At 35.2% G+C, this 27,964-nt stretch overlaps 1 protein-coding gene across 1 annotated transcript in view; it reads left to right on the forward strand.

Moving 5' to 3' along the window:
* The window catches only part of ADGRV1 (adhesion G protein-coupled receptor V1), a 519,907-nt gene that overhangs the window by 74,079 nt on the left and 417,864 nt on the right, over positions 1-27,964 (forward strand). Inside the window, exons 11-21 of the mRNA XM_053664484.1 lie at positions 1,029-1,252; positions 5,836-5,962; positions 6,049-6,234; positions 6,999-7,179; positions 7,898-8,061; positions 9,356-9,479; positions 10,478-10,741; positions 15,060-15,186; positions 15,820-16,037; positions 16,625-17,368; positions 19,102-19,475. Of these exons, the coding sequence (XP_053520459.1) occupies positions 1,029-1,252; positions 5,836-5,962; positions 6,049-6,234; positions 6,999-7,179; positions 7,898-8,061; positions 9,356-9,479; positions 10,478-10,741; positions 15,060-15,186; positions 15,820-16,037; positions 16,625-17,368; positions 19,102-19,475 (2,733 nt within the window). The remainder of the gene's footprint in view (positions 1-1,028; positions 1,253-5,835; positions 5,963-6,048; positions 6,235-6,998; positions 7,180-7,897; positions 8,062-9,355; positions 9,480-10,477; positions 10,742-15,059; positions 15,187-15,819; positions 16,038-16,624; positions 17,369-19,101; positions 19,476-27,964) is intronic.

The raw sequence follows: 27,964 nt of genomic DNA on the forward strand, positions 1-27,964 counted from the left end.
TGCAGCCCTCTGTTACACTTTGTCTTCCCTAGGAATCTCTGCTCTGTAGCCTCCAGCCCTGACCACTGCTAGCCAGATTAGCAAAATTTTCAGTGAGGTAAATGTCTTCCTTTTTTTCCCCCTTAAGATGGGAGGTATTAAAGGTCAAAAAGCAAAGAAGATACCTTATTTAGGAGTGTAAAAAGAATAGTGTATTTACAATTAAGTATTTGTTTTTATATATTAAACTTCTTCATGATCTACAGTGCCCTTTTATTATATGTATATTTAATGTGTAGTACACTTAAACTACCAGATACACTTCATTTCAGAATTATTTTAATAACTTCCATTTATTTAGCTCCTACTCTGGAGAGGTACCCTAATCCTCACTACAAACTTGCCAAACAGGAAACCACTAACTTCAGTTTGCATGTGGAAATTGAGGTCGGAAAAGTTAAGTGACTTGCCCAAGTAATCCAGGGCCATGATTTGAAAATCTGTTTTTGTTTGCACTGCATTATATTGTAGTGCAATATTATTATATTGGTTAGAGACATTTCATATTGTTACTTATATTATTGTTTTCTTATATTGCCCCTTAGCACTTTAGGATTCATTTTACATAACATATTTTTCCCATTGTAAGGACAAAGATTTATTTTTGTTTATATTGCGACATTACATTAATTCAGTTTTTCTTTTTAGAGAACCTCAGATGGAAATTTACTCTTCAGCCAAATTGTTCTATTTTTTTTAGCACTCTGTTTATTTTTTAATATTTGTGTTTTTGTTTAGCTATCCCTAGTTAGGTATGTTTTTTGGTGGGGGACAATTTTATGAATTTGATTAACAAAAACTAATAAATATAATTCTATCAAATGATTTATAAGCATAAAGAAAGGCTTATGCTAACGTTTTTAATGTTATTTAATGGTTCACTTTTCCATTCAGACTAATACATATATTCACATATATTTCAGTGAACATGATCACTGAAAAGCTTATATAATTTGTGACCATGTAGGAAATTGTTTTGTTTTCATAAGGTATACATTCCCTTACATCGGGATGGAACTGATGGCCAGGCTACTGTCTATTGGAGTTTGAAGCCCTCTGGCTTTAATTCAAAAGCAGTGACCCTGGACGATATAGGTCCCTTTAATGGCTCTGTTGTATTTTTATCTGGGCAAAGTGACACAACGATCAACATCACTGTCAAGGCTGATGACGTACCGGAAATGAATGAGACGGTAACACTTTCCCTAGACAGGTAATGACCCATTTAGGTATCGATTGCTTAGTGATATTTGTATTTTTGAATACTCAGGAATAATTTTGTTTTTTGTTGTAATTCTTTATTCCATATAGAGTAAAAAGAAAAAATCTAAGAGAGAATGTTCTGCCGGGTCTCTGACTATTCCATTGTTTGGCCTCTGGTTAGACTGTGACTGTTTTGACTTTGTGAACTTTTACTCTGCTATTCATTGTGAGGAAAGATTTCACAGAGAATTTATAGAAAGTTTAAGATAAATCTTAAGCATAGCTAATATGTTGTTGTATTAAAAAATAGACAGCAACAAATCTAGAATATTAGGTTAAACAAACAGCCCCGCTCCTTTTGTTTGCAACAGGGGAGAGGAATAGAGCTCTTTTGAGTGATTTAAAAGACGCTGTTAATCTGCATGTAATGAAATTCTTTTTTTTTTCATGGAGTTTAAACCTTCAATAATACTTGTATTTCAGAGAATCAAAAATAATGCAAACTTAATGGTTATTTTTCCTTAATAATAAGGGTTCACTTAACATTTCTCTGTGGGTAGTTTATATAATGAAAAGATCACAGTCATCATAGAGATATTTTAAATAACCCAGAAAACCTTTCCAAAAATGAAAAAAATTGTGTTTAATTGTTGTTAGTTATTTACATCAATAACTAACAGAAGTCAAAAAGAAGTATATTTACTACGGTTCTCTTTATATGAAAGTTGTTAACATATTAAAGTTAATGTGACTTGAGGGTTTTGAAAAATTCATATTTTTAAAGCAGTAAAATTTACAGATAAATTTAATAGGCATTATTTTAGACTATATTAATCAAGATTAAAGTAGTAATTATTTTATGTGACCCCTGTTCCTCTCTATACTTTACTATTAGCCTGTTAGAGGTTTTTCTTTGAGGGTGTTTTATGTAAACACATTTCATAAACCTGATGAGTATTTGTTTTTTTTATGAGAAAGAAAAATACAGAATATAGGGAACAAATTGATTCAATGTCTGCTATTCATTTGCTTTGTTTTCACAACCATATTATGCTTACTTTAAAAAGTAAAATCAAACAAAAACAAAACAAACAAAACAAATATAAAATATGCTGTCTAAATGGCTTGTGGGTTTAACATATTTTACATTAAATCTTAAGCAAAGATATTTCTTATGAAAAAATTAGTGAAATGTAAACTGAAAATCATAATTTTTTTTTACTTATGTGCTTTTTCTTTAAGCTGGTTTTGAGTACTTTACTAAAGCAATGGATAACCTTTTAAAAAGCTAAAGAAAAATGAACCTTAATTATAAATAAAAAATGTAGCAATCCTTAGAAACTTGTGAATTCAGCTGAGTTCCTGCTCTGGACTAAATGTTTGGAGAATAATTTAAATTTTACCTCTACAAGTTCATAGTGGCTATTCTTTATATTCTTTCAAGATAGTTAGTTATTTTTAACCTAATCATAAAAACTTTTGAAATTAATTAAATATAATTTTTATGTTTTTTCTTTTTCTTTTCTATGGGTAAAAAATAGTTCATAAGGAAATAGAAATAGTGGGGTACAGAGTTTCAGAAATCATTATGCTTGTCTCTTTTGAAATAGAGGACATTTGTTCAATTTATACTAAAATGTTTTAATTCAAATAGTAGCTAATGCATACTTGTATTATCTCAGTTGTGCATGAACGAGAAGGATTTAATTACATTTGAGTGTCCAAGATACATTTGTGTTTCATTAAATAAATGTGAAAATAAAATATGTGATTTGAAATAATATATTTTATCAAAACTTCCAAAAAAAACCCCTTCCATTTCCGATATGCAAATTTCTCAAAAGACTAGAATGAATGAATGCTAGTATGTATGATTACAGTAAGTTGCAATATAATGTTGCAACAAAAAATAATACAATTGTATTTATAGTCTATAGTTTTAATGAGAAATTTAAATGCATATTTTCTGTATTGCAACTATAGGTAAGAGTTTTCCTGGTATTGAACAATTTGTAATGATTTTAATGCCATACCAGTTAAAAATATTTTATTGTTTACTTTTCCCCAAGTCAGTAACCAATTTTATGCCAATTTATTTTTAAAATTTCAATATATGTGCTATATAAACCCTTATTTATAGTGTCATTTGACTTTAAAAGTGAAGCAATAGGTCTGTGTATTTTGACATGTGTTTTTCAATGCTATTTGAAAATGTACTACATTGGGGATTTGGAAAAGTGTTTAAATTTCCTGGTACAAAGTTATATTTAAGTAATATTTGTCATGGTTAAATGATACAATGATATGGCTTCTTGTAAATGATGAGAGCTATATTTTTGTCTGCTTGTAGAGTTTTTGTTTTTTTCCGAGCACAACAGGCTTTAGATCTGAGGATAGAGGTTTTCATTTTTTTTAAACCTAATTAAAGCTGCTCAGCAATTATAAGCTGGGCTGAATGAAATTTGCTCAGCTGCTGTGGTTTGTAAGCATGCACAGTGCTTGGCAGGCCCCGGTGCCTTGGAGCAGGCCTGGAAAGGAATGTCTTCAATGGGTCCTGCGTGCTGGCCGGCCATGGGGTCATCTTCTCTAAGTGGGAACTGCCAAACCCCTTGCTAGCATTTGTCAATAGCAAAGAACCCAGTGTGTAGAGTTCCCATAAAGTGCACATTACTAGCTTGTGTGGGGGGGGAGACATGAAGAAAGACTTTCTTTAACTTTATTTTTACCTTGCCTTTCTAAGTTTCTAGCAATATTAGTCAGATTTTGGCAAATGATCTCAGTCTCCCTTTTCCCCTTCCCACCTTCCCACACTTCTTTATGTGTTGACAGAGTAGAAACTGAAAGGTTTGTCGTGTATTTCGGGTAAGTGTACAAGATAATTCCTGGTTTCTGTGATTCAACATTTTGCTTTGCAAGCCATTGTTGTGGAGACAGCTGCTGTTCTGCATGACCACAGGTCTTGAGAAATGCTGCCTGTCCACCTGCCTGTGCATGCCTTGTGTGTACTGTCATTTCTCAATGATAAGCGCAGCTTATAGTAAGTCTTTTCCTCTGCATTTTAGATTATGAATGCATTTAAGATAATCTGATTAAAAGTTTGACAATTAATGTATTTACATATGAGGAATTAAAATTTTTAACTTACAGTTTACACATGGTGTAGGGAAAAGTTAATGTGCTGTGTTTGTGAAATTCTCACTTAACATCTTGAATGAATCCTGTAGTTTGTTTAACAGAGAATTTGTAATCAAAACTCTCATCTCTTTCACTGGTTTGTATCCAAGCAGTTTCTGCCTATATTTTTTCAGCTGAATAAAGAGCTTTTTGAAAAACTTGCTTTTTACTTGAGTAGCATATTTTTGAAAAGTTAAAAAAAACTTTGTGTAATGTTCCAAATGGGTTTTTATATTTTGTATTGTAATCCTGTTTTCTTGTCTCCTAGCTTATTAATTAAAATTAAAGAAACATTAAATTAAATTTATTTAATTTTAATGAATAAAATATTGATGTGAATGAAATATGGGAAAATTTGCTTTGAAAATCATATGACTGCATTAACAATATAACACACAACTGTCCTATTGTTTGGGCTTATCCCTTCTGTGGCCACTAGTATGAGAGATATTGGTTGTCAAGTTTCCAAAAGTGAGGAAAGGATGTGAATTCAGATTCTCTATTACATAGGAAATGAGCTGTCCTTTCTACATATTAATTGTGGCTTCATTGTGATCCTGAAGTCTGTTCAAGAGTACTTTGTGGTTCAATAGAAAGTGACATTTGGAAAGGTTTAGAGCAGCTTGCAGGAATGAGAATTCTCAAACAGCACGCAGGTTTTTAAACTCTCAGAGCCTTGTAGTCTCAGTCCCTTTGATCATTCTAATTATACACTGAACATAAAAACCAGAAATAAAAAACATCTGTTTTAATATGTTCTTTTGAGATATGTATAGGAATTGTTATAACATGTGATGCATTTAAGATCCATTTGATTCCATTTTTATATGGACTACCTTTAATGCATGAGATTAAAATTGAAGTGAATAGGGACATATGAAAGGTCAAAGAAGATTTCTAAAATATAATCACAAAAAGGGAAAATGTTTTTCCTCTTTGATCTATGCATCCACATAGTTACCCAACTTTTATTCAGTTAGTATAGTCTTAGGTGATGAATTTTAAAAGATATTCAAGTGTATGTAAATTTAAAACAATTTTAGTTACATATATTTTTAATCTTACAAATTAGTTTTTCTAAAACCGGAAACAAATCTGTAAATTTGGTACTTAATAAGACTGCAATATATTTACAACCTTTGGTTACTATATTGTTGGTGTACATATGCAGTGTTTGGTTTCAGTCAAATATAAAGGATACAATGAATTCAGAAATAGAAGTTTTCCCATAAGTGTTATGGGTAAAACTGTTTTTCTCAAGTGATTTTAATATGCTTAAGTTCAATTTAAGTTATTTAAACTCCTAATAACTTTTATAGTCATTATCTGAAAGTGTTGTAAATATTACCTAACAACCCTTTAAAATTCAGAAGTAAGACTATAGGTAGTGGGCGTCTTTTTCCCCTCTGATTTCTTCAGGGTCAACGTGGAAAATCAAGTGCTGAAATCTGGGTATACCAGCCGTGACCTTATTATTTTGGAAAATGATGATCCTGGGGGAATTTTTGAATTTTCTCCTGCTTCCAGAGGACCCTACATTATACAAGTAAGTTGAAAGAAACTTCAATCTATTCTGTACTCAGAACTTCAGAGAACTGTAATAGACTTGAATTTTTGTGGATTTTTTTTAAGGAGGGAGAATCTGTAGAGCTCCACATCACTCGATCCAGGGGAGCCCTTGTTAAGCAGTTTCTACGCTACTGGGTAGAGCCAAGAGATAGCAATGAATTCTATGGAAACACAGGGGTCCTGGAATTTAAACCCGGGGAAAGGGAAATTGTAATCACCTTGCTAACAAGATTGGATGGGATACCAGAGGTACAGGACTTTAATTTTTCCCTTGTGCTTTTGTGGAAAGTTGATAGTATCTAGTATATTATTAAATGCAAATATTGTTGACATTGACAAGAGACACAGGAAAGGAAGTGGGCTAGAGTGGATTGAGAAGTACTTGTGGTTGAAAAAGAAAAAAATGCTTAAAGAACAGAGTAAAAAATCTCAATTTGAATGATGTATGTTTGTCCTACAAAAAGAAATACTGAACAATACAAAACTTTGGGTGTGTGATCAGTTTTCATCACCTTTTAGTTCTGTGTCTTATTATACGTCATCTGCATTGACTGCAACTTTTAATGCTATGGTTTTGAACTGAAGTTTTTCTGAAAATTACTTTTTTAAAAGGAAATAAATTTAAGTTTTATATTAAGGGGAGCAGGCATAGTTCCATGTGCTTACACATGAGTGCTTGTGTAGCTTTTAAATAACTTTATTTTTTTACTCATTAGTTTAAATGACTATGTCATCAGTGAGATAAGGTCTAGTCTTCTTACCATTTTAAAGTAGTGTCATTGTTTATCTTTTCCCTTCTGGGTTATGTACACTTATATCTGGTGTCTTTTCTTAATCGATCGGAGAATGTTGAAACTTTTTTAAGGAATCATATCAACTCTTTTGTCCTTTGAGTGAGTTATGTGTTTCTAAAAAATTGACTGTATTAATATCCTTGAATATATATATATATTTTTTGCTTGCTTTGAAAACTTCAGATTTGCATTTTTTGTAATTTGACATGTTCCTTTTAGTTGGATGAACACTATTGGGTGGTCCTCAGCAGCCATGGTGAACGGGAAAGCAAGTTGGGAAGTGCTACCGTTGTCAATATAACAATTCTGAAAAACGATGATCCTCATGGGATTATAGAATTTGTTTCTGAAGATCTAATTGTTACAATAAATGAAAGTAAAGGAGACGATACCTATAGTGGTAATTTATTTTGCTTTTTATATTCTATTAGTGTTTACTGAAAAGGAAATTAATAATTTTTAAATTCATTTCTTTAGCAGATAGTTATTTTTATTTCTTTGTCTTAGAAATGACATGAAGTGCTGAAATTGGTATTTTAAAAATCATATTTAAGATGGCTGTTTTTGTTTAGTACATAGTATTGTGATGATATTGATGATTTCAGTTATATTTTGATTTCAATTAACCATATGTGGTGGAATTCAGATACTCAGGAATGAATTGAATCAAATAGAAAAGATTTTAAAACAGAGTAACTGCTAGGGAACTATTGCAGTGCTCTGAAATGAGATGTAGTTTATTTTTAGAGCACTTTTTCTGAGTAAGAAAATCACTTTTGAGTATGCAGCTTCCTCTAGCTGGAAATGTTAGCAAATATCCTTATAAGACTTTGTGGTAGATGTATCTAATTAATCAGCATTCTGTTCTGAATGCTGAATGACTTTTGCAGTCCCAACTGGGATAGACATGATTGAGCCCATTTGTTTTATCACCCGAGTGCCTACAAAGTGATGACTAGGCGAAGGCACTTCTACATGTACCTTGGAGACTAAGCAGATAATTGGCTTTTATCAAAAAGAGGTCTTATTTTTACTTTTGCTTTTTTGAGCAGGTTCTTTACTCATCATTTTAAAATTAATATATACTCACATATATTATATACACTTTTATTTTACAGCTGTTTATGGTTTAATAAGAAATCGAGGCAATTTTGGTGATGTTAGTGTATCCTGGGTGGTTAGTCCAGACTTTACACAAGATGTATTTCCTGTCCAAGGAACTGTTTTCTTTGGTGATCAGGAATTTTCAAAAAATATCACTATTTACTCCCTTCCTGATGAGGTAAGTGTCACATATATAATTCTCTTGTTGTCATTGCTTAATGACATTTTCTTAATGATTAAATGTCTGATAATATATCTTGTTGGGAGTATATTCATAAAGAACTCAAGTATGATCATGTATTAGTATAAGCCGAAAGGGAAATAGTCTTTTTGGTTTTCCTGAAGGCATTCTTAGAACAGTGGCCAGTGACACTGTGTAGGTGTCACGTATCAGGGATCCACATTTGGGGGAGAGGTGAAGTGCTTGCCTGTGCTTAGGTTCTTTGAAAACAAGGGTGCCATGGTGCCATCTACTAACTATCCTGTAGTAGCACCCGCAGAATCAGAACTGTGGACCAGAGGGATCATGGTGGGTTTAGCGTGGTGTTCATCTTACTGACGATGAAGAGAAAGAACTCAGTAACACTGGGAGTAGACCTTTCCGAGGGGAATTGCATTTAGAACAGCTGGGACAGCCTATCTCCTTTACTTCCAACTTGCCTCATAAGAGACAAAATCCAGTGCTCTTACGATGTGAAGTCTAGCTCCTATGGATGAGGCAAAAGAGAAACAGGGTCCCCCTGGGGATTCAAATAGGCTCTGCCATGTGGGCAGCCTCATATTGGTGGGATGTGGGAATGAGGTCTTTATGACACACTTGAGTGAAACTTAAGTGGTGTTTGTAAGTGGCCTTTGAGAGCTAGCTGAGCTTTTGTTACTATTACAAACTCAGTTCTAAATATGTCCAAAAGTTATTTTGCCATTCTATTTCTTCCTTATAAACAACAAATATCCCATTTGTGTAAAGAATAATATGTAATATTTTTATTTTTAGCTTGCATAAGGCAAAATATCTATTTACATTAAATTTTGTAGTGAGTCGAAATAAAGTGACTGGCTGAATGCACATGAAGATTCTGGGGATGGGGCCTAAATTCTACTTGAATGATTTTGGGTGGTTCTTCCTCAGAAATGGAAATCTAGATTAGCTGTTATCAGTTGAGCTGTATGTTTTTAAAAAGATAAAAATAATTTAGGAATATATAGGGTCCAGCATAAATAACACCCCTTTTTATTACAAAATCTTTTATTACAAAATCATAAGCATGCAATTCTGTAACATAAAAATATCAAACTCAAGCACACCACATGACATTTTAAGTGAAATGTTCAAATTAAAACTATAAATTATTACACCTATTTTATTACCCTACCAACCACATTCACGCAGGCGTTACTTCTGCCGGACCCTATATAATGATATTATTTGTACAAATCATCTGACTTAAAACATGTGTAACGTTTTTCAAAAGATTCCAGAGGAAATGGAGGAATTTACCATTACTCTACTTAATGCCACTGGAGGAGCTAAAATAGGAAATAAGACTACAGCGACTCTGAGGATTAGAAGAAATGATGACCCCATTTATTTTGCAGGTGGTATTGTTATTGTTTTTTAGTGAGTTTGCATCTTTCTTGAACAGTATGTGTATGCATTTTCAATTACTTTTTAACTGAACATTTTTGATAAAGCACAATTGATGCTTGTTTAAGTATTATTCTATGATTTGTTGGAATGATCATTATTTGACTTTTTTGATGTTTTAACAAATATTTTTAAACATCTTCTGAAGGAAAAAAATATCACTGTTTTGTTAGCCATGTTCTCCCCTACCTTTAAATTTCAAGATATTTTCTTTCCTTTGTGCAAAAATGAGTACTCTTCCACATGACCTCTTCCAATCCACAGTATAGCCAATTCAGGTCCTGGGCATTGCACCTAATGAATGATCACGTACTATAGTAACTAACATTGAACGGACATGTAAATCACAGTTACTCCTTTTTTGGGGGGCCACTTTAATGGTTTTTTTAGAACTGTCTTTTGGCACTTAAGACATCTTTTAGTTTTACTTGTGAGATTTAATTGGTGTCTAAATACTCCTTAAGCCCTTTTTGCAAGATGTGCAATTTACAAATGCAGGAATCTTTTAAACCTCTTGCATTTTACTGATTCATATTCTTAATCTTTGGTTACTATGTACTTAATTAATTCATCCTTAGTTCAGCCTTCTGCTAACTGCTGTGGTAGAATTAAAAGTAAGATATCTGGGCCTTTTCTCAAGGAATTTACAGTTTAAATTTGGAAATGAGGTGTATGAAATAGTAGACGGAGGATTTCAGATCGTATGTAAGTTACTAACAAACTGGGTTTTGAAGATAATGGATTCTGTAGGATTTAGGGCAAGAGGAAGGCCATTGACCAGAAGTAATCAAAGGAGGCCTCATGTAGGATTTGGGACCAGAGATAAGTCTTTAAGCAAAGACACATTGGAGGGCATTTCTTATGGGGACAGGAAGAAACATAACCGGAAATTACATAGATAGAATATAAAGAACTCATATGTTCCTTCTTTTGTTTATGAATATTTCAGAACCTCGTGTAGTGAGAGTTCAGGAAGGTGAGTCGGCTAACTTTACAGTTCTCAGAAATGGATCTGTTGATGTTGCCTGCATGGTCCAGTATGCTACGATGGATGGGGAGGCTACTGCCAGAGAGGGAGACTTTGTTCCTGTTGAAGGAGAAACGCTTGTTTTCGAGGTTGGAAATAGAGAGCAGAGGATATCTGTATTCATTAAGGAAGATGATATCCCAGAAACAGATGAGTCCTTTTATATAATCCTCTTTAATTCAACAGGTAAATAAACTGTATTTTTTAATGGCTGATCTGTTGTTTCAGTGCTTTTATTAAGGTGACATTAAGTGCTCCTGTCTAGTAGCCAAATCGTACTTAACCAGCATCTGTGACTGTTCCAGAGCAAAATAGTTTCATTGCTTTCTTGAGGGATGGGGTGAAGAATATGCGTTGAACCTTCAGGTATCTGGTATACTCTATGGCATTATTTTTTATGTTTTTTCACAATGTAGCACACATAGAAAATAATATTATATAAGAAATAAAAATCTTGTACTAAAGTTATGCTAAGCTTTGTCTAGTCACCCAGTGGCTTGTGGCATCAAGGATTCTGTGATGCCTACTTTTCTAGCAGGGCACTGGGCATACTGGTTGGGAAGCTAGATTATCTAGGTCACTGAGCACAATTGGCTGCTTGATAATTCTTTGAAGCTATTAGCCATAATGAGTAACAATTTGCAAGGGGGAAAAGGTAGGGTCTTCATTCTTCTTTGTACCGTAAGTGAAGTAGGATGTTTTAACTCCAGTATTTGGGCCCTGAGAAGGTTTGACTCTACCGTTAGTAAGTTGAAGGAGCTGTGGCATATTTTAATATTTATTATTTTAAGACTACAAAGAGCTATTTTTCCCTGAACCTTTTGAGAGTAAGTTGAAGACATGATTCTTCTTCACCTATAAATATCGGTGTTTTCTACACATAAGGACATTCTCCTATATAACCCCAGTATGACCATTAAAATCAGGAAGTTAATATTAGTACAGTCATTGCCTCAGAGCCCACTTGAATTTCCCAAGTTGCCCCACTTATTTTTTTTTTAGCAAAGTGATCATTTCCTGAATCCTGTATTGCTTTTGATAGTCATGTCTCTTTAACCTCTTCAGTCATGAGTAGTTCCTCAGTCTTTCCTCGACTTCCTTAAGAGTATGGAAGATTATAGACTAGTTATAGAATGTCCCTCATGTTGGGATTTGTTTGATGTTTCATCATTACTCAATCCAGGTTTGCATCCTTGCCAGGAATTCCATGGAAGGTGATTCTGTGCTCTTGTCCTGTCTCCGCAGTTGGCACATGATTTTGTTCTGCCCCTTAACTACAATGTTTAATTTGACCAAAATTTAGGTGGTGACTGCCTGCCTTGTCTGCTGTACTTTTTCTTCTTTGTAATTAGTAAATTTTATGAGGAAGATACTTTAAAGTATGTAAACATCTTGTTACTCATCAGACTTTCAATTATTGATATATTTGTCAGTTTGGACTCATGGTTTCTATTTAATGCATTGGGTTCACTTTTGCATTGTTATTTCTTTTGATGGTAAATGTCCTAGATTTGGCCCCTAGTACCTTGTTCAAGATGACTTCTTTGTCTTTTTGCCATGTTCCTGTCCTTATTTGAACATTTTCTTCTTTTTGACATAGCAAGATATTCCAAACTCCTATTGTACTTTTCCTTTCACAACCCTGAAGTTGACAGTTTCTCCAGGAAATCCTGGTTCCTTTTAGTGAAGAATGTTATTTAGAAACCAGGATCTGGCATAAGGCGTGCTGATTGTAATTGTGGTTACACTCCTCCTAGTGTACAGAGATAGGGAATATGCATATGTATGTATGTGTGTTTTTATATGTACGTATGCACAGTTTACATCTCTAGTTCTGTGTCCAGCTATGTATGTTGAAAACCATTAGTTTACCCCAATATCTCCATTTCTATCCAGTATCAGAGGGTTCATTCTCCTTTTCTCCCTCTCCATATTTGTCCCTCCCTTCTCCCATTATCTTTAATACAGTTAGTAATTCGATCAGTTCTTCTTGTATGTGACCACTTTCCATTTGCTTTTCCTACTCTTTCCACAATGAGATTGTCTTTCCTACCCCACCAGGGTTCAAGCTTCCTGCTCTAGGCCAGCTTGTTCTCCTTGATGCAGGTGCCTTTATACTCCACACACCCATTACCCAGTAGCAGCTTTTCTACCACAGAGATGCCTTCCTTACCCTGCATAAGCTCTAACACCTTGTGGTGATCACTGGTGTCCTGTGCTCCACCCCCGTGTGAATGATTACTGCGTGCTCTGACTTGTGCGTTTTGGACTGAAGTATTCAGAGAGGAAGAGGAAAAAGAACACTTAATTTTTGTTTATGCTGTGTTTCTCTGTCATTCTCTCTGTCTCTGTGTTCTCTTCTCTATTTGTATCTCTCTTCCTATTCTCTTTCCTTTCTCATTTTTCATATGACTTAACTAAGAAAAATTTTAGAAAGTAATAAGTAGGAACTATCATCTGGTGAGAAAAAATTTGACTTCATACAATAATGGCTACAAAAGAAATCTCACAGTTGCACAAAACATAATTAGTGAGATCTTATGTAAACCAAAAACATTTTGGTGAATCTGATCACCATCCTAAAATTTAAATGAAAGTAATTTCTACAGATAAAATGTTTTTGGTGAAATAAAAGTAGAAAATAAAGTTTTGCTGTGAGGTACAGAAAGCTGATGGAGAAATGACTTTGTTTTAATAAAGTGAGTTTATTTTGTAAGATGTGTCATCAGGGAACTGCATTTTTCATTCTGAGAGACTGAGTGAGCAAGCACAAGGTGTGACTGGGCCATTAGCCCGAGGTAGGAAGATGTGGTGTACATACTGCCACTGCATCTGTCCTCAGTAGTTTTCTAGAAATGGTGACAGCTGAGGATCTAATGACTTTAGCTGTGAAGACCTGGACTACAAATATTTGTGTTCTAGAACTTGTGTTTTTTATATCCTTCCTTAGTTCTTTTTCTCTCTTTTATGATGTCAGAACATTGAGGACCTGAGGGGATTGAGGATGGGACAGCATCTCTAATGTGACCTAGTGATGGCAGTGGGTGTTTATGCTTGATAGTCGTTGTTCACAGTATATGCCCGAGATTGAATTATTGGATCAAAGGATCTGGCCATCCTTAGGACCCTTGTTAAATATTTTCAGTTCTGTCTGTAGAGTAACAGAATGAGTTTTTGGCACCATTTTTGCCACGTTGCATGACAAATACATATGATAGCCAGAATCCTGCCAGAATTAGGTTTTATTATTTTTATTTGTTTTTGTTAGATTTAATGACATAATATTTTGTTATTTTATTACTCTGTATTGTTAGTATTTCTATACAATGATTTGCTATTTGTTATGTTTTTTCTCCTTCTATTAGCTAATTATCAAGTAAGTTTGAGTACGGTTGTATATTTTTATAAACTATTTTTAATATGCTGGTTTGCTCTACATATAGTTTCTGTGTCTATGATTTTAGTTTTGATGTCCTCATCTGATTTTGAAAACTTTATTTGTATCAGTTCAGCGAATACTCATAAGTAACTTCTGTGTACCAGTTACTGAACATCTACCCTGCTAGGGCATGGAATTGACTAAGCATTTGTCCAAGGAGCGTACAGTGAAATTGTGTGTGCGTGTGTGTATACTAGTGAAATGCAGTAATTGTTACGATAGATTGACAAAGTGTGAAGTGCTGTAGCAACACAGTGGAGATGCACTTAGCTTAACTTGGGAATTCAAGGAAGAATTCCTGGAAGAGTTGTCCCTTGAGCTGGGTTCTGAGAAGTGATGAGAGTTAGGTGAGTAAAGATGGGAAGAACTTCCGCTTGCATGGGAACAGCCAGAATAAAGAGCAATGTAAAAAAAAAAAGAGCAATGTAACTCAGAGAAGTGATGAGAAGAGACCTAAAACACTGGCAGTAGGTGAAAGAATTGGAGTAGAGAGGTATCAAATTTAATACCATAATTCTTGTGCCCGCGGGGTAGCAAACGGCAAACAAAACGGCCCGCTAAGCCCCCGAGGAAACCCTAATAAAAAAAAAAAAAAAAAAAAAGATTGCTTTGTTCTAAGATAAGCTCAAACTCTGCTGCCTAAAAACTGAGAATTAAAGGGAGGTACTCAAGCCAGTGATTCCAATTAATATGGACAGGAGTAATTTCTTGTTATCAGTAATCCTTTCATTATTTGTTATGAAATGAAAAAATCTACCTCAAAAACTTGAAATTTGATAAGGCTCTGTTTTTGATTTCTAATTAAACTATTGAAGTGATATACTTATTGTGAAGAAAAGTATCTTGTACGTTTTTTCAATAAAGTAGTTTTTCTGTTATTAGATATTTCTTCAGGGACAAGTCACATGAAACTTATTTAGGCATCTCTCTTCCCTTAATTTATGACCTTCAGTGAGGAAATTGCTGAAATTTGCTCTTAATTATAAAGTATTTATTAATTAAAAGACAAATTTAACAGGAAGTGAACTACTTTTTGTTATTTTGACTTTTCCACTTTTACTTTAGGTGATACAGTAGTATACCAGTATGGAATAGCTACAGTGATAATTGAAGCTAATGATGACCCAAATGGCATTTTTTCTTTGGAGCCCATAGACAAAGCAGTAGAAGAAGGAAAGACTAATGCATTTTGGTAAGCATATTTAGATAAGAAAATATTTAAATTGGTTACAATAAAATAAAGTCTTCTGATATATTCATCTTTCAAAATGAAAAAAATTGGTTAAGAATTGAATAATTTCTGCATTGGTAGCCTGAATGAATTGTAAACTTTTTTTAATGTTGTTGCCACTTGTTATAAAATTTAAAAAACCCCATACTTTAGCTGATGAGCAGAAATTATTCTCCTCACGTTCCTCACCCCAACTTCCATCCTTTGTCGGGACTGAGAAATTCACATATCCAAGGCCTTCTGGAACGCCTCTCAAATGGTCCAGGACTATCTTCACCCTGTGCTTTACTTTTGAAGAACATTTGCCAATTGCCATTTAATATATTTTGATTGGGCTTAAAATTTATCTTTTAGTTTGGACTTTGAAGATGATGACTTTTAAGATTGTTTCTTTTTATTATTTCAAGTTCCTCATTATTCCCTTTCCATGAGATTCTTCATGGTTGCTCAGTAACGACTGTCTGGCACCTTTATATTAAAGATGGTAAATAGAAAAAGTATGTTTCTGAGAAAATACAGAAAGCCTCCGTTAGAGTTAGAGTCACTACTTATAAATATGTTATAAAAGTTAATTTTCTTTAATTTATTATGTAGGATCGTGAGGCACCGAGGACACTTTGGCAGTGTTTCTGTGGCTTGGCAGCTGTTTCAGAATGATTCTGCATTGCAGCCTGGACAAGAGTTCTATGAAACTTCAGGAACTGTTAACTTTATGGATGGAGAAGGAGCCAAACCAATAATTCTTCATGCTTTTCCAGATACAATTCCTGAATTCAATGAGTTTTTTATTTTAAAGCTAGTAAATATTTCAGGTGCTGTGTTTTCCGACCTCTTGTATTTTACCACTAAAATTTATATTTTACATTTAAATAACTAGACCTGTAGAAAAATACAGTTAATGAAGAAATTAAGTGTATCTGAATAATGAAAATGCACTTTTGAATGAAGTGTTGTTCGTAATGTTTATTTTGCAGTCTTAGCTTGGTTAAATTGTATGGATGGAGACTTACATTTATCCTTAAACTTGTAAATAGAATTTTTACCCACCCAAATATACTGTCTCCACCAAACCATTAGTGGAAGTTAGGAAGGACAGATTTATGGTAGCTTAAAGATTGCTCATTTTTTTAAACAATCAGTTTTCCATCACTTTTGGTTTTAAGCACAGGAGTCAAACCTCAATAATTAATATTCTCTCTTCAGGCTATCTTGGTTTTAAATGAAATTATGCTGAATATCGTTGACAATGTGGTACAAGTTGTATGGTAACACTGTTGTTCATTGATGAATGAGTAAATGATTTAATCAAAAGTTGCAACACAAACCTTTTGCCTTCATTTTAAACTAGAAAGTACTTACAATTATGGTTTCTCATTTATCACAAATTTTCTTATTGTAGGTGGGTCCCCAGGTCCTGGGGGCCAACTAGCAGGAACCAACCTCCAGGTCACAGTAATGATTCCATTCAATGATGACCCATTTGGAGTTTTTATCTTGGATCCAGAGTGCTTAGAGAGAGAAGTAGCGGAAGATGTTCTCTCAGAAGATGATATGTCTTATATCACCAACTTTACCATTTTGAGGCAGCAGGGTGTCTTTGGCGATGTACGCGTAGGCTGGGAAATACTGTCCAGTGAGTTCCCTGCTGGTTTGCCTCCAATGATAGATTTTTTGCTGGTTGGAATTTTCCCGAGCACTGTGCCTTTACAACTGCACATGAGACGTCACCACAGTGGAACAGATGCTTTGTATTTCAGTGGAGTAGAGGGTGCATTTGGAACTGTTAATCCAAAATACCATCCTTCCAGGAACAACTCAATTGCCAACTTTACCTTTTCAGCTTGGGTAATGCCCAATGCCAATACCAATGGATTTGTTATAGCAAAGGATGATGGCAATGGAAGCATCTATTATGGGGTGAAAATTCAAACCAATGAATCCCATGTGACACTTTCCCTTCATTACAAAACTTGGGGCTCCAATGCTACCTATACTGCCAAGACAACAGTCATGAAATATTTAGAGGAAAATATTTGGCTTCATCTTCTCATTATTCTGGATGATGGTATAATTGAATTCTACCTTGATGGAAATGCGGTGCCCAGAGGAATCAAGAGTCTGAAAGGAGAAGCCATTACTGATGGTGAGTGTTATCTTCGCGACTAGGACACTAAATCTGGGATTTTTACAAATTTGATTTCTTAAAAAAGCCAATAGTTATTTTAAAATATGTTTGTGTATTGATTTAATTCTTTAAATGAAACTATGTGCCTTCACAGACAATAAATTCTGGGCTGAGTATTACAGAAATGAACCAGGCAAAGTGTTTGCCCTTGAGGTACCTGAAATAGGCTCTGAGAGAGAGATGCTCAAACAGATTACTTCAATACATTGTAGGAAGGAAGAAAAAATACAAAGGAAGAACATTAATTTCTCTTGTAATGTGGTGTGGGGCATAATATTTCAGGTACAGGAAAAAGCAAAGGTGTAGAAATGTGAAACAGCATATTGCGTATGTGGGAACTGCTGCTAGCTCAGTTTTGCTGAAGCTGGAGGGTGATGGGGTTCAGGTTAAAGAGGAAGCAGAAGAGAAATATTACTTTGAAAGCCTTAGCAGTTACAAGGATTTATAGGTAGTAGATTGGTAAATGCTATAGAGTGCTTTGAAGAGATCATCTTTGTTGTCTTTAAGCTGGAGCCTATGCTATTTTCTTGAGAAACGGCATCTGCATGTTTACACACAATATAGGTAATTTCCATTATAATCACCAATTCCCCTTTCAGCCCCTCCATCCCACGTTTTGATTTTGTTTTTCAGCTAGGAAGTAGAGTGGCCCTTATATGGTTATAGTTTAACAGAGTGTTTTCCTTCTGAACCTCCTGCATTAGGTATCTCACCCAGCTCACCTACTATTGGCATTTCTAAGAACATAAGAGTAGCTTTTCCTGGTTTTAATTTATGTAAATGGAATTGAGCAGTGTGTATATTTAAGTGTCTGGCTTCTTTTGCTTAGTATTGTTTCTGAGGTTCACCCATAGACACCCTTTTGCCTGTTGTAGACATTTTGCTGTCGTTCCTGTATATGAATCCCGTATAGTCAGTCCAGAACCACTGGAGCAGGCATGGTAATAATGTGCAGGATTCATAAAGTAGTTATTTGGGTAGTGACTTATGAAACTGCCTTGATTGGTTATATTGATAAGAAATATTTATTGTACTTTCCCTCCGAATCACTGCTAAGCTCTCATCTTACAAAGGTATTTTAGTTGGAGAGGGACTAAGTAGAGAAATAAGAATTGGTGAATTCCTGAAAAGGGATGTTATTGATATATGTAGTAGTATAGTTGGGCTGCATGCTGTTATCACCCAAGACTTGCTTATAATATTGTTCCTGGAAAGAAAAGAAGACTTCTTTTTCTACATGCATTGCACTGGTTTTATGGATAAAGAGTTTTATTTTGCCCACAAAAAACCTCATTTTTATATATTCTCTCTATTTTATTAACTCAAGATGAATTTCTAACAGATGAAGCCTTGAAGTTTTCAAAGAATAGTCATACTGAAGTTTTAACATTGTGAGTTAAATTAATCCATTCTTAGAAATGTCTGTCCAAATAAACACACATATATACACATATACACGTACACACATACATACAAAATATCCTTTAGTACAAAATATCTTAAATTTCAGTGATTACTGATTTATTTTTTCATCATAACAGAAATAATGTTAATTTGAATATATTCTAGTTATGTGAAAGCTTTACTTATAAAACCTTTCAATAAAGTTGCTTCACTGTCTGAATCACACTCATAACTGAGGACAGGGTAGTAGTGCCTATTGGAACTTTTAAATCCATTTCTAATTTCAGGTCCTGGAACACTGAGAATTGGGGCGGGAATGAATGGCGATGACAGATTTACTGGTCTGATGCAGGACGTGAGGTTCTATGAGCGGAAACTGACCCTTGAAGAAATTTATGAACTTCATGCCATGCCAGCAAAGAGCGATTTACACCCTGTTTCTGGGTATCTGGAGTTCAGACAGGGAGAAACGAACAAATCCTTCATTATTTCTGCAAAAGATGACAATGAAGAGGAAGGAGAAGAGTTATTCATCCTTAAACTAGTCTCTGTATATGGAGGAGCTCGCATATCTGAAGAGAATACTACAGCAAGATTAATAATACAGAAAAGTGACAATGCCAATGGCTTGTTTGGTTTCACAGGAGCTTGTATACCAGAGGTAAGCAGTGAGCTTCGAGAATTTCAGAGTCAAAAAATTCGCTATGGGTGGATTTGTTTGGAAGTGGGCTTTCTTTCTTTTGATAAGATAGCTTGACTATCCACTCTGTCCAGAAGTATGATAGAGTCAGTGGATACAAATGTAAATTATAAGGTCTTTGCTCTTATAAGTTCACAGTTTGAGTCAGAAGCTTAATGAGGTGATAGAAGTAATAACAAGTCAGCAAATGAACCTTTAGCAGTTATCTTTAAACTTAACACACTTTACAGAATGTACCATTATACTCCACACGTAATTTACTTTTTAGCTATTTGATTACGACATAAGCAAATGAAATAACATGTCTTGAAAGCATCTATGAATAATTGCAATAAAAACTTTATTAAATACAATATTTTGAGGAGTTTTTTTTCCACATGTGAAATGTACATAAGTAGTTACAGCATTCTTCCATGTTGGGTTTAAATGCTTTTCTTATCAACCTTCTTGGCCAGCTTAATTAATTAGGCTGTTTTACTGTCCTTATCAGTTCTTTCCAAGTTTTCAAAGATTCGTAATCATCTTGGTTTCCTGCTCAGTAATGTGAGATCGCGTGAAACTGCTTCACAGGTGTCGCGTGTGACAGCAGCAGCTCAAGGCCTGTGAGAGGCTGCCAAGGAACAAGAGAGCCTTTCCTTTTGCAAGTTGATTCCTGTAGTTTTAGAAGGGTGTAGACACAAACTTAAGTGATCAAGAAGTATGTGAATGGATAGAGCTTGAAAAAACCTATCTAGGTCACAGGCCTCATTGTAGCTCAAGTTGGGGTATTCAGTTGGGGTTTGTGACAGTCATCAAGAGATCTACACACAGTGGTGATTTTCTGTACCAGAAATAGTCTCTTAGAGTAGGGAGGACCAGTGTCGTACAGATGTGTAACCTAAATATGTTTATTTATTATGATAATTAATACCTTTTAATAGATATTCAGTCATTAAAGAACTTCACGTTAAGTTTTTCATGTGCCTTTCTGACAATACATAATGTAACTGTAATAAGTATTATTATTCTCTTCACTTTATAGGATTAACAACTGAGATTAAGAGACCTGAGCAAATAATTAACCCAAGTTGAATTATTTGAGAGCGGATCAAATACCTGGCTCAAATCTCGGCAGTTACTAGTACTCAATAAATTATGTTTTCCTTTCCCTTTTTTTTACCCTTAGATACAATGGGAAGAACTGGAATTTGAACCTATGTCCTATGACTTCTAACCTGTTATTTTCTTTCTATATTTTGGGGTCATTGTGTCTATTTTTAAAAAGACAGGTGGCTCCATCAGGGTGTGAGAACCATAGTGGTGCCAGGTAATGCAAGCTTTCCCTCAGTTCCCCCACGACTGGTGCCTGCCTACGGCTCTGACTTCTTGTGTAATTCTCTTCTTTGCTCAGTGTGTTTCAGCCAGACTTGCCCCGTTCCTGTGTCTGTCTCAGGGTATCAGCACTTCCTAGCCACTCTGTTTGGACACTCTTCTCCCAGATCTTCATAATTAGTCATTCAAGTCTCAGGTCCCAAGATGCCTTCTCAATGAAGACTTTTCTTATTTAAAGTAATCCCCCTTTTCTTTCATTGGATCACTTGTCCTTTCTTCACCTAGTTTTACTTTTTTTCCTAGCATTGATCACCCTCTTAAATTCCCTTTGTTATTCATAAGTCTGCTTATTTATATGTTATTGGTTTTCACCAAAGATGAAAGAGCGCTGAGTAAAATGTCTTATTGTTCATTATTGAATCTCTAGCACCTACAGTGGAACATAGTAGGTACTCAAAAGTCTTTGTTGAACTGATGAATGTATTTTAATATCGAAACATGAAAAGGCTTATAAAATAAAAAGTACTTTCAGGTTCTGTTGAACTGCATAATTAGCCAAACTAAAAAAAAAAAATCCAACAAATTTTAGAAGCCACCTAAATTTGAGCATTTCTCTGGCTTTTTGGGCCATTGTAGGAAGTTTTCAAAGCCGATTTGTCTCACAAGTTCTATTTTTAGATTGTGTTAGCATTGGTTCAACTCCTCTTAGGTATGCAACTTTGCCTGTTCCTGGAAATCTCAGAATTTAAAGAGATCAGTCAAGCCTTTGATTGCAGAAGACCTGACTTCCTTATGGAGGACTTAGCACCTATACTGGTAGAATTGCTGGAAAGAAAAAGAAAATGTAATTAGTTATTCTCTAAGCCCACATGAGAGAAGTAGAATATATCTGTGTTGGAAAGAGTAAAGTTTAGATGGTTGATATAGGAAAAATGTTGTTGAGTCTAAAAGATCAAATATTGGCCATGACCAGTGTGGCTCAGTTGGTTGGGTGTCAATCCTGCAAAGTGCAAGGTCACCAGCTCTGTCCGGTGGGAGCTCATGCCTGGGGTTTTGTTTGGTCCCCCTTTGGGGAGTGTTGAGAGGCAGCCGATGTTTCTCTTTTTCTCTCCCTCCCTCTCTCTCTAAAAATAAATAAAATCTTAAAAAAAGAAAAGATTAAACATGGAACTTGATGTAAGGAGTGTTACATAATTTTTATTTGTAGAACTAGTAAGAGTAAAAGTAGAGAACTCCTGCTCTTACCTTGGAATGATTTGAAGACAGGAGTAATATGAAATAGTTTTAATGTCATCATCATCAATAATGTTTATTGCTTACTGAAGTCATTCTCAAAGTGCAGCCCAAGGACCTCTGAAATATTTCAGGAGTTCTGCAAAGGTCAAACCTCATTTTATAAAAATGCTAAGATGGCTTTTTCACATTATTGACAATTGCTCTGCATAAGCAGTGGTTGCCACAAATGCTGTCTTGAAGTTTCTTTGTACAAATCAAGGCAGTGGCACTAAACTCTTATCAGTTGTCACTGCTTTATTCCTTAGCACACTCCTGTAGTCTAAGAAGTGCCGATTTTCTCATGAGAATACCTCTGATGAAGCAGTACAAGATACTGATTAGATAAAATCTTCACCCTCGAATCCCTGTGTGTTTGGTGTTTCATATCACAAGATGCGGGTCACAAATAAAGCAGTTTTGTGCTAACCACACATGATCGCTGCCCTGAAGAAAAGTACCTGCTGGTACAGATACTGGGTTGTGAGTTCACTGAGCTACTCTTTTTACAGAATACCAGGTTTGCTCGAAAACATGGATGACAGATTTTGGTTATTTGGATGTGGGTATCTGGCATACAGCTTTATGAAAATGAATGAAGTGAGTTTGTGACTATAAGAAAAACACCTGAAAGTACTTGTTTCCAATGATAAAATTTAAGTTTTCAAACAAAAATTAGAATTTTGAAACACTTGTATCTGCCAGAGTGAGCTTGACTATTTCTCAGTACTTAAAGACTAAGTGAGATTTATTATCTTCCATAATAAAATATGTCAACACTTGGAATTTCTGTACCTCAGTGAACCATTGATTATTTGGAACCAATAGTTTCCAAATAATCAATGCATATTGTTACAAAATCATGCATGGTAAGCGATTGATTCAAAATGGAGAACAGACCAATGGATTTTAATGTACTAGAGTATGATCTCACATTGCAACTTAACTCTAAGAAACCACCACTTGTTAAATTTTGGTTATAGTATCAAGGGAGAATACCCCCAAATATCTAAAAAGTTTACTAACTCCTCCTCATTTTTCAATGATATATTTATATGAGGCTAGGTATTTTTATATACTTTAACCAAAATAACAAAGAGCAGTAGACAAATTGATTGCAAAAGGAAATGTTAAAACCTAGTTGTCTTCTATCAAGTTAGACATTAAAAAGATTTGTAAAAATATTTGGCAATGCTCCCTTATTACTAAGTTTTAAAAAAATATTTATTTCTAATAAAATGTGTTGCTTTTATGTTAGCATGTAATGAGTTTATTATTGCTGTTTTAAAATGAATTAATATATCAATTATTTTTCAGTTTTCATTTATAAAGTGATAATATCAACAGATTTCACCAACACAAGCAAAACCTCCTTGGTGTTCTCAATAATTTTCATGAGTGTTCAGGGTCCTGAAACTAAAATATTTGAGAACTGCTAATTTATTCTACTCCTGGAATTGTTTCCAGAGCTTAAATTTCATTGTTATTTGCTCCGTTTCCAGACACAAAAACCACTGTCACTTTTTTAGATTTTTTTCAGTGACATAAAAGTCCATTTATTTTTCTTTAAAAAAAGTCAACTTATTCCTTTAAAAAATGCTGAAAGGAATAGAGATTCTTTAAAGACTTCTAAGTTATATTATACTTTTTACGTATTTTATAAATTTACATAACATAAAGTAATATTAGGGTTAAGTAAAAACATAAGCACATATTAAATAATGAAAATATGTAGAATATGATGTATTTTACTCTTTGGCCTATTAAAAGCCATGATAAATACTTTTTGTTTCCTCCTAACCAGGTATGCCATGTCTTGGCAAATAGCAGGTGATCAGTAAATTTTAATTACAAGAATGCATAAGCCTGTGTGCAGTTTAAAGCCATGATGGGGCCCACCTGATGAGGCTCACCTGATGAGGCTCTCATTGGATTCCAAGTATATCGAGCAAATGACTGGTTTTTGCTGGCTTTATAGCCTAGTAACCACACCCTCATGTTGCCTTACTGTTATTATTCTTTGTACTTTCTGTGTTGTTTCCTCACCACCTTGTTTTAGTCCTATTTTTGTGTGTCCTGCAATCTTGTATACCACATAATTATAAAGTAACAAGATTGCTTTTTGTAATAACTCATAGAACTTGCTAGTCTCATTATTTTACTTTTATGACTAATATTGTGTTTTATATTTGTAAACTCATGACTTAAGGATGCATTTAGAGACGGTTTGAGATCTTTGTAAAAATGGGAATGTTATTTAACTTGGGCTGTGTTTGGTTTTAGATGCCTGCCATATGTTATGTGGGTCCAGTCCTTTAGATTAAAGTGACATTGATATAATCTGATATCACAGATCGTCACCCAAGCATGAAACAAAATAAAAAATTAATTGGATGTGTAATTGTTTAGCTTTAATCTTCTATTTCAATAGAGAAAGCCAATTCATGGCTCAGAACAGTACATCATTTTTTTCTAGGAAAAGTATTTCAAGTACGCTTCTCATACTTAACCTTTGAAGTTACTGTTGTACTGATCTGAAGATCCGGCAGACTCCTGACTTGAAAGAGAAAAGAGCAATGGCTGCTGTTGTGTCTCGTGACAAACGGAATGATGATGGTTGTGATGATTATTACCGGATCTTATGCTCCTTCATATATTGGCCTAAACAGTTGCTTGTGTCATGAATCTAAAGTTCCATTGACTGTTTTAGTAGTAGAAAAAAAACATTTAATCATTTATTCTTTATGACTTTATCATATTTTGTTATTAGTAATTGTATCCTCTGGTCTGCTGTTTCCCAAATTGTACAACCTTGGTCAGAAGTATTTAATTTATATTCCAGGACAAAATTCCTGATTCACGATCCCATTTCTGAACCAGAATCTCTGGGAGGGGCATTGGATGGGAGGCAAAACGCTGAATTAAAAGCTTTTTTAAATGGCAAGTTTCATACATACCTAAAAATAGAGAAAATAGAGGTTTGGACCTCAGTGATCCATCATCCGGCTTCAAAATTTATCAGCCTTTTCCCAGTCTTGTTTTATCTTTTTTGGTCAAAGTAATTTTTAAAGCAAATGTCAGGTATTATGCATTTCTATATAAGTACATATAAAAGATGGATTTTACCAAGTGTCCTAGGTAAGTTTTTAATGGACCTTTGACATTTGAAAGTTCTTCCTTAACTGGAAGTTTACTTTATTGTATAAATTATTACTTCATTAAATTTTCTATGAAATTTTAACGTATAGCACATATCACACAGTTGTATTGGATACGGCTACGGCTAGTTTCCTTCTTCTTCTCCCCATCCTCCTCCTCCTCCTCTTTTTTACTCAAGGATATGTTTATTGATTTGAGAGAGAAAGAGAAAGTAGAAAGGGGAGGGGAGAGAGAGTGAGGGGGAAAGAGAAAGAGAGAGAGAGAGACATGATTATGGATATGAGAGAGAAACACTGACTGGTTGCCCTCTATACACACCCAAGCCAGCCCACAATCTAGGTATGTGCCCTGACCTGGGATTGAACCTGCAGCCTTTTGGTGTTCAGGATGACACTCCAGGCAACTGAGCCATTTGGCCAGGGCTTATTTTTCTTCTTTTTAAAACTAGAAACACTTAGAAGGTGGTAGATTTTGATGAAGACTTTACTAAGTGAAAGTATGGTCAGATAACTTATCCCCATGTGATTCTTTTAAGCAAAAATTGCTTTCTTAGTCCTGGATGCTGTGCGATACTGCTTAGTGGCTTGGTAACAAGTTGTAAGGAAACATTACAGATTCCTGAGTGTATCTTTGCATGTATTTAATCCATGTTTCTTGCTAAAAAGAGAGAAACAAATATTCACATGCTGGGATTAATGGTTTATTAATTTAACATTCAGAATATTGTGATTGAAATTTAAGGTGGGAAAATGGAGCAGATCTGTGGTGGGCGCAGTGTATTCTGCCGTAGTATGAAAGGTAGGTTCCTGAAATCACCGCACTATGCCAGATTGTGTAATGGAAAACAGAGTTTATGGGGAAGATGGGGCAGGACAACACTACTCAGAAACTGGGTCAGTGACCTGTAAAAAGAAAGATAGGGATCCAGTTTGAAAAGTTTTGCACACTAAATGTTCAATACTTTAATACTGCAATAAATATGGCATGTACCTTGAAGAATGTTTAAGTTTGCTTGTGGAAGTGGGTGCCAGAGGAATTGGCACTATTATAAAGTGATGCAAGGAGGGTTATCTGAAATTCGAGGGAAAGTTGTCATATTACATGCAGATGAGTGTGACTGGTAACACACGTGTTGAACTGAGGCATTTGGTAGGTGTTTGCGGTGTGTGTGTGTGTGCTCATGTGTACGTATGTTGTGTGTTCCTACATGGCTTGTTTCAAGCAGGTACAGTGTTCACCATGTTTCTTGTGGGTGAAATCACAAATAAGCAAATGTAGAATCCACACTGGGTGAAAAGTATGGAACAATTTCATGATTTCAAACTAGTGTTATAGCAGAACTGATTTTACTCGGTCCTCTTCTCTCCATCTGTCTACACTTAATTTCTGGGTCATCTCACCCAGTCTTTAAATACTATTTATATAATTCTGTATTTATATACCATTTGCATGTGGACTTAAATATCATTTGTATATTGTTGCCTCTCATGGCAGTCCTGGCTTGTGTCCAAAATTCCAGCTGCCTAATTGATACATCTCTTGCATATTTAATAAATACTTCAAACTGGACATATTTAAAAATGAAGTCTTTGACTTTTACCCAAAACCTATGACTAATTGATGGACAAGAAAAAATTAAGCCTGCTTCGGAGCCGCTGTCTGTCAAGCCTGACTTGGCTTATGTGTCGGTGCTTGCTGAAAGGGGGCTGCCCGCTCTACTGCTCTGTTCGGCAGTGTCCCTGAAGGATGGCAGCAGAGCTCTGAACAGCCCACTCAGCCACTCATCTTATGTGAAAGGTCTGCTGTGTGAAGATACATGTATCCCTGAGCTGCTGATGGTTCGGCGGATTGGTTGGGGGCTTGGTAGACTTACGACTAGAGACAAGTAAGTTTACTAAGTATGAGGAACATTTAGCAAAAGGCTCTCAACAACCAGAAAGTTAGGGTAAAGCACCTGTTGGCTGTCAGCCAAAGTCCTCCATCACCACAGTAGCATTCATAGAGTGATGGCAGGGATCAAGGCTTGGTAGGAGCCTAACAACAGGAGGTTCTTCTCCGTAAGACTGAACTAGCAACTGTTGCTGTGAGAATGTTCAAACAGCACGTGGCGAAGACCAAAGCTAAGTTAATGGTAGATCGAGCTTTCAATGAACTAGTTAGTGGTAGATTGATCCCAGTCAGCCCCTTTACTCCAGAGGGGTGCAGCAACTCATTGTTGGCTTGACAAAGACTCAGCAAAGATGTCAGGTCAGGGACAACACTTGTAGGTTTGGGGTGTTGTCCTCCAGTCTCCATTATGTGTATCCAGTGGCCATATCTGGTTCTGTGTCCCCAGTAATTACACCACATGGGCTTGGGAAGCCAGAGGTGGAAGTAAGACTGGCCCCATCTTCATTCCTCCCAGTGGCCCTCTACCAGAATCTGTGATGCCCACTCCTCTGCTTTAGGCTCCACTGGATTAGAAGTTCTGGTTCTGGTTGGGTCTGGGGGTGTCTACCAGGAGACAGACATACTGAAGGCTCCCCTGAACAAGCATCTGATTGCGTTGAGCTTCTTATGCTGGTAGAACAGTGGACACACAAAGGAGATATAGTATTGCCCCAGGAGTTCTTGATCTTTTTGCTGTGAGGCACCAGGGTTGCTGCTACACTTTGGAGTAAGAGTGTTGATGCTCAGTGAAACTCAGAGGATTTACTGGTACATCTGGT

The sequence above is a fragment of the Artibeus jamaicensis genome, unplaced genomic scaffold (assembly GCF_021234435.1).
Source record: "Artibeus jamaicensis isolate MK-2021 breed Jamaican fruit bat unplaced genomic scaffold, CSHL_Jam_final contig_373, whole genome shotgun sequence".
NCBI classification, from domain to species: Eukaryota; Metazoa; Chordata; class Mammalia; order Chiroptera; family Phyllostomidae; genus Artibeus; species Artibeus jamaicensis.